This window comes from Eptatretus burgeri, chromosome 4 (assembly GCF_056783735.1).
Source record: "Eptatretus burgeri isolate ZD-2024b chromosome 4, Ebu_testis_v1, whole genome shotgun sequence".
In the NCBI taxonomy this organism is placed as follows: Eukaryota; Metazoa; Chordata; class Myxini; order Myxiniformes; family Myxinidae; genus Eptatretus; species Eptatretus burgeri.
Window position 1 is genome coordinate 94948225 of NC_140964.1, and position 8313 is coordinate 94956537.

The window sequence follows — 8313 nt, forward strand, 5'->3', positions numbered from 1 at the left end:
CCTCAGTCGGAGCATAGACAGAGACCAGGGAAATGACACCCAAGGAGTGATGAATCTTCAGCCTCATAATACGCCCATTGACTGGTCTTGTCTCAGTTATCACTGGATTCAGCTTCTTGGCCACAGCTACAGCAACTCCTTGGGCATGGTAACCATCAGAATGACCAGACCAATATTAGGTGTAACCACCCAACATGATCTTTCCACAATCTTGTCGCTGAACCTCAGAGAATGCTGCATTACCAATGTACATACACTTGAGCTCAGATGATAACAACTCAGATGTCTCAAATGAGACAGGTGATCATCCTCTCTTCAGGATAGGACATTCCAGGCACCCACCCAGGGAGACCGCCATCTGGTGGATGATAGCTCTGCACAACCCCAACGCACACTCCAACAATCTCACCCAGGAAGGTTACCCCATGGTTTCCCTCCTATCATCAAAGATTGATTTTTTTTTCTGCTTTTGGTAGTTTTTTGTGGACTGAAGTGTTTTATGGTGGCTGGAGTGCAAATCCTGCCACCAACATCCTCATAGAAAGTAACCCAACCGCAGAAGGACGCCCACAGACACAGTTGGGCACGAGATATGGATGGCCGTTAGCTCACAACGAGCTCCTCCACCCTTTAACAGGCTTTGATTTTCATCCTGCTGGGTGTCCATATCATAACCCTACTCACCAAGAAATTTGGTGGGGGAGACGCTTTAGTTGCTGACAACCCGACCAGTCACAGATATATAAATATATATATATATATATATTGTTGTGAATTCGCGCCCGCCGGCGTGCGGACGGCCGCTCGACTCGAATGGCGGCCGCCTCGCCCACCGGAATGGACAATTCAGTTGTGACCCTCTTGGACCAACGCCGGGAGCTAGTCACGGGTGGGGGTTTCACCTCACCACGATCGTGACAATTGACCACCCGCGCAGGATAGGGTCGCTCGCCAAATTCGATCTACCTAAATACCTGCGCAAATGGTCGACCGGGCGATCGCACCACGCCACAGGCCGACTCCGGACACGAACCGCTTAAGCGGTCCATTCTGTGCTACAGTGATAACCGAGCGGTGTTATCTTCGGCCTCGATGGTTCCGGTTAATTATCGGGCATATTAAGCCCACTACGAACCCTTTACGTGAAGCAGGATGGACGGTCAATAAAGAAAAGACGAAGCGAAACGGGAAAACAGTTCACACAATGCACATTTATTACGCGACACACGGAAAGCACACATATACAGCCAAACAGTCAAAATGCACCTATAGCAGTTAAAACAAAAGAAGCAATGACGCAGAGTTACTACCGACTACGCGCACACACGGCAACACTTATACAGTTCTCCTTTACAGCCGGCGCCAACAGACATTTACTCAAAAGCAAAGGAAAGAATCCACCCTCATAGACAAGGGTCAGATGGGCCTGTATGCCAATTTGCGTGCGTGACCTGAAGGAGCGGCCAGGTCCGCGAGACCGGGGGGTCCTACCCGCGTCCTCATGACACGTTGGCGGACGAGCCGCAGATGTGGCCGCGTGGCTGTGCCGCGACTCCGTGCTCCTTGGCGGGTTTCGTTGGCACGACGTTTGGAGTGGGGTGGGAATGGGGCCCCCTTGTTGCACTATCTCAGCGTGGCGGAAAGGGGGAATTGTTGATGCCCTGGGGGACTGAGAATGGCTGGCTGGCTTGGGTCCCTCGACGAGCGATCTCACACCGCGACCTCGTCGCGGACTGCCGTCCTTCTCGCCTCGGACCTGAGCTCCTTTGCCTCTTCCCACAACTCTCCTCAGCCAACTGCAGAACCCAACTCGATGCCTTCGCCACCCGACTCCACGCTCTGCCACACCGATGACTCGACTCACTCTGTCCCGCCGACACACTGCCGCTGCCACACTCTGCCGCTGCCACACTCTGCCGCTGCCACACTCTGCCGCTGCCACACTCTGCCACGATTCACCTTGCGCTCGCCGTTTTATAGGCTGGCAGGAGAAAACAATATGCAAATTTCCAGATCAGGATGACCTCGGGGGTGGAGCCACGCTTGCCAATTGGACGGAGGAAAAGTGGGCGTGAACCTCCCCTGATCCGAGAATTTGCGTATATGGATTTCACACAGACGCGCCTGGAGGTGAGGCCAAGCCGCTCCGCACTTGCTAATTGGACGGATCAGAAGTGGGCGTGTAGCATTCTTGATCCAAATTCTTCCTCGGAAAGTCCGCTATTTGCACTCGCGGCTCGGTGCGTATGTTGAACGAGCCCAAGACAGCCCGACGCTCAGTGTTCACAGGTGGTGCGGGAATGGCCGTAGAAGGAGAGGTGAGGATGGTGGAGGGTTTATCGGTGGTGGTTTGATGGTTATGGTGCCGTTTGGGAATGACGGTGATGCGATGTTTGCGGGATTGAGTTGTGAAGGTAAAGGTCATGGCTGCTGGCGTTGCCGTTGTTGTCTGAGGGTTGGAGCGTGGTTGTAATTGGTGATGATGGCTGGCGTGGTGGTTAAGGTGGTTGTTGTGTGATGGCGGCTGAGACGTGGTTGGTTCAAAATAAAGATAGAGCAGAAAAACGGCTATCTCAAAGCGTCGCAGCCCGAATGAAGCACATAAATTCCCTCGAAACAACGGGTTTGGGGCTAACTACACATGTACTTAGAGTTATCTCACCTACGGGCCCTGAATGGTGGTTTGTGAATTTCCACAGCCGTAATACTATATATATATATATATATATATATATATATATATATATATATATATATATATATATATATATATACCTCATGCCAAATGACATTTTTTTGCTGGAACATGACCAACAAGTTAACAAATTTGGGAACGTAGTTCACTTAAGTTCATGCCAAAAGCCGATTTTTCATCGTTTTGAATATGTCCCGCACGTAATTTTCAGCTTGTGGAGCATAAGCCATGCCCCATCCATCAGACACCATGTCCATTCCCCCTAACCACGTCCCATCGATTTTGAATCGCGCTAACTTGGGTCAGCCTCAGTCGGACGTGTTTACCCTTCTTGAAAGATTCAATACCGAGTGCATTTCATCGACTTTTTTTGCACACAACTTTCAGAAAACCCTTCACCATGTCTGGAACATATCCTGCAAGTACTTCAGCCAAGAGGTCTCATCATTCCATCAGGTTGAATGTGAAAATGGATGCTATTAAGTACATTATGTGAGGTGAGCATGGGGAAAACATTGGCCACACACTTTGTTTCCTTCTGCCCACAGAGATTATTTTGAAGAACAGTGAAAAGCTTGAAGGATTCTGCCCAGAATGTTATTCCCAGTCGTTATTTCTGTGTAAATTGGAGTAGAGACGGCATTTTGGAGAGCAGAGAGCACATGTTCACCATGTGAATGGAGGACCAGCTGGCACAAACAGCAGTGACCAGGGCACAGACCAATCGTTGCAAGGACGACATCAAACCATTGAAGGTGTCACAATCTGATATCCCTCAGGTAACTGTGCAAGAGCTCGAGCAAACTCAGGAGGAATATGTCTTACTTCAAAGGTTGTGGAAAGAGGTGCAGGATAACAGAAATCATCAGATGCAAGACAAGAGCAAGTACAGGCTCGAAGTCTACAAAGGTGTCTTACACCGTGTGTACACAACTGACACAATCAAGGTGAAGCGAATCTTCATTCCAACCAAGTATCGGGAGGCCATTATGAAATTGGCATACAATTCGATTGTTAGAGGTCATCTTGGACCAAAGAAGCCAACTGACAGAATAACAAGCAACTTCCATTGGTTCGGGATAACCAGTGACATCAGCAGATTCTGCAAGTCCTGCGACATCTGCCAGAGGACCATCCCCAATGGGAGGGTTTCCAAGATACCATTGGGAACCATGCCATTTATCAAGGAGCCCTTTCACAGAGCACTCATAGACCTGATTGGACCATTGTCCCCAGTGTTTGATAAGGGCAACTGGTATATCTTGAACATTGTGGACTATGCCACTATTGTAGGTAGCCTGAAGCAATTGCGTTCCCCAAGATTAAGATGGAGAGGGTCACTGAAGCAATGCTAGAAGTCTTCTCCTGAGTCAGACTCCCACAAGAGGTACTGAGTGACCGAGGTACTCGATATAGTCCATGGGCCAGATTATATATAGACGATATAGTCCACGACGATTATATTATATATAGTAGATTATATATAGACGATTATATATAGATTATATATAGACCACGATATAGTCCATGGGCCTTTGCACCCCCCCCCGCCAAGGACAGTATGAGACCTGTTTTATTTTACTCCTTAGACCTTCACATACATGAAAAGTGGATGCCATCATCGCGAAATTGGGATGAACTACCTGTATGACGTCACTTTCAAAATGGCCGCCAGCAAAATCACCGAAATTTCAATTTTGCGCATATCTCAGCTGCTATCATAGCTCGAGACAAAATCTTGGTGTCTACACCCATGTTTTTGAGGTCAAGGAATACAATGGTGCACACAAAAATTCCTTAGGTTAATGGATCATTTAAAATTCAATAAAGTGGACACGGAATCCAGCGGAAATCTCATTTTCGCACAAATTTTCACGTTTATGATTAACCATGTGCATCGATATTAGCTTTCGTTGATTTGTATGGATCTCATGGACATGTTTATCATATCCAATGGACTTTTATATGACTGACACAATTGCGGTATTGCACTGAAAGAGTCTATGTAGCATTCCATATGTTATGGAATTCAACATAAAACAGAATCACCTGTACATGTGAAAGGTCTTTTATTGTTGTTCAAATGAAAGCAAAACAATAAACAAATAAAAAAAAAAACTTGATGTTACTTCATCATATCATTGTTGAAAACAAAACAAAAAGGTAAAATAATAACAATAATTATCTTAACTGGAACATTGACAATGATTGTCAGGGAAGATAGAATGCAAGCTCCTGAAAATAAAAACTACACATTATCGAGACCATGAAATAAATAAATCAAATTTTAGAGGTACATAAATTAATTATAAAACAAATTAACAGCCATCACACACAAAGGATTATTTTACATGTATGTACTAGCACATCACAACATCATGACTGTTCTTCAGTATTCAATCCTCTTCACTCTCACTACCAGACATGTTCACGTCAGATGCCCCATCTTGGTCAGAGTCATCGGATGAGGTGGCATCATCATCGTCATCATCATCATCACTGGGCAGTTTGTCATCTTCCAGCGCTACCTCAGGGGGAATCAATGGTCCTCGGAACCACATTGGTTGAATGTTACCATCACTAAGAAGCCATCCATGACCATCTGTTGCTCGTGGCACTCTTGGTTGAGGCATATCTGCAACTTTCCAGATACCAACTTGGTAGTTAGCACGTTTTACATGTTCTTGTATCGCTTTCTGGCAAGGTGCAAGTTGACTCATATCTATATTCTGCTTTAAGTTGATATTACCATCTGTGCCTCCAGATTTCTCCCTCAACATTGCTCCACGAGCTGTGTCCACAGACTTGAAGCACCCTCGTCCATAAATGGCACAGGTGAAGTGTTCAAGTTCTCCAAATAATGTAGTGGGAACTTCCCACGTGTCTCCGAGTTTGGACAATGCATCTATGAAGGCTTCTGATTCCTGGAGATGTTTGATGGGTCGAACTTTCCCAATCCCTTTGTATGCACTGGTGGTGTCACAGTGTGTAAGTGCATGGAGGGACATCAGTGCAGTACACATTCTCTGACCATATTGATTGGCTAGATCAGCGATGTTTAAGAGTCTCCTCTTGTTACCTGAACCAGTGTCAAAAAGAATTGTTATTTCAAAACTTGATGCGTAATGTAGCATTATGAAGAACACATCACTGTCAGGGCTTCGGAGACGTATTGTGCCATAACCTTGTGCCTGGGCGTAGGCATAGTACAGAACAATCCAGGTGTCTGTTTCTTCTTGGTCTGAATAAAGCTCAGGTAACTCTCTCTTTGTGACTGTTAGCCCGTCATCACTATTCAACGCATAGCAGTGGCCTTGCACCACTAACACAACATTCCTCTGTACAAGCTTAGGAGCAAAGGAATTTGAAGACCACACATCCTTGATCACATCCACCAGCTGAGACTTGTTCTCGCCATTCATGAGGAAACTCTTCCAATCTGCTGGTTTCTTCATTAGTGGACCTCCAATAATTAGCTTTTCACCCTACCCACGTTGCTGTCATTCCATGTTCTTGATGGAGCCCTCCTGATACATATCTGTAGTAAAGATGAAGTTAGTTGTTTTGGGCATATTGTCAAATATCTGATGACAAATCAGTTGAAAGTTGCCTGGGATATCTGTCATAGTGTGGAACACAGCAATGCCATCTTGAATGAGTAATGTGTCAGACTTATTATTCACACCTAACTACATTTGATCACCAAAAGGGCAGGCATACATCACTAAAACTATCTATGGGCCCAACACTGGAAATATAAATACAACATAACAATGAACAGAAACATGTATAGCAAGTTCACTTGAAAAGTTGCGCGAAAATGAGATTTCCGCTGGATTCCGTGTCCACTTTATTGAATTTTAAATGATCCAATAACCTAAGGATTTTTATGGGCACACCATTGTATTCCTTGACCTCAAAAACATGGGTGTAGACACCAAGATTTTGTCTTTAGCTTTGATAGCAGCTGAGATATACGCAAAATTGAAATTTCGCTGATTTCGCTGGTGGCCATTTTGAAAGTGACATCATATAAGTAGTCCATCCCAATTTCGTGATGGTGGCATCCACTTTTCATGTATGGGAATGTCTAAGGAGTAAAATAAAACAGGTCTCATTCTGTCCTGGGGGGGGGGGGTGCACGGGGGGGTCAATCTGGCCCATGGACTAATTTACATCGGACCTGATGAAGGAGGTGTGTCGACCCATTGCGATGAAGCAACTCTTCACGACACCACTTAACCCCAGGTGCAATGGACTTTGTGAATGGGTCAATGGAGTTCTGAAGAGCATGATGAGGAAGATCTGTCAAGAGCGACCACATTATTGAGACAGGCACCTGCAAGCGGTGCTACTTGCTTACAGAGAGGTGCCTCAAGCGAGTATATGGCTCTCACGATTTTAGCTACTCTATGGACGAATCACAAAAAGGGCCCATGCAGTTGTTGAACTGTGGATTGTAGAGAACAAGTTGGAGGTTCATAATGCCTACCAATATGTTGTTGACTTATGTAATCAACTGGAGGACACTTGTCGACTGGCACAAGAGACTGCAGTCTACCTGCAGCTCAAAGCAGTCAGAAGCATTTTTATGATAAGAAAACCAGAGACAGAAAGTTCAAGGTTCGAGACAGAGTTTTATTGTTACTACCAACGGAGCACAACAAGCTGACTCTAAATTGCAAAGACCAAATGAAGTCCAGGAAGTAGTTAACCAGATGTACTTTGAGATCTGTGTCAAAGGGAACACCAAAATTTACAATGCCAACCTTTTGAAGTTGCATCATGAGAGAGCTGACAATGCAGCTGATATCGGAAATAACTCAACGCGGGAATCTGAGTTGGACACTGCATGTAACAGTGAACTTCCTCATTTGACTTTGCATCTGTTTGTTTTTAATAGAAGTTTCAAAAACGTTATGCTATTGATGTGGTCATTGTAATGCCACTCAGAAGTCACAGACACCAACTGACAAAGATGCTATTTGAGTGGTAGCTGACCTGTACGTTCATCCAGACTAATGAAGCTTAAAGCTTGGTTGTAGTCATTCGAGGATGTGCTGAGTCCAGCACCACAAACCACATATGCATGCACACCGAAGGGAAGGAAACCCCGAAGGTACGCATGTATCTACCACCACTGATAGGGACTAATAAAAGAATGAGTGGACTGAGTGGTGAGGAAGATAGACACACCGAAGAACGAGAAAATACCTGCAGGTTTGAGGGAAACACCGACAGGATGAAGGATGGGTTATTGAATTGAAGTTTAGGGAAGGGGATTATTGATGGATTGAGAAAGGCAGAGGGAGGAATGTTGGAATGGACCAATGGTGGATTGAAAAGAAAGATTGAAAGTAGCAGGTTGGGGGGACATCACAATGTGGATACAAAAACACAAACTTACACCGCATTTACCCCACAAACCCTTAGACAAGGGGCAAAGATTTACCGGCCATATAAGCTAATGAAATATCTCATTGTCAGGACTCTTTTGTGTACATGTATGTTCTCCTCCAGAGTACATTTCCAAAAGAATCACAATACCTTCAGGATGGTGCACCACATCAGATCAGTAACAATATTAATTATGTACAATCCAGCAGATCAAAATTATG

General features: G+C 45.2%; 1 protein-coding gene across 1 annotated transcript; it reads right to left on the reverse strand.

Moving 5' to 3' along the window:
* Positions 1-4805: 4805 nt before the first annotated feature.
* LOC147028707 (uncharacterized) lies at positions 4806-6666 on the reverse strand. The gene has a single exon (XM_085876502.1). The coding sequence runs from the start codon at positions 6148-6150 to the stop codon at positions 5092-5094; it is 1059 nt and encodes a 352-aa protein (XP_085732628.1). The 5' UTR covers positions 6151-6666; the 3' UTR covers positions 4806-5091.
* Between the last annotated feature and the right edge of the window lie 1647 nt (positions 6667-8313).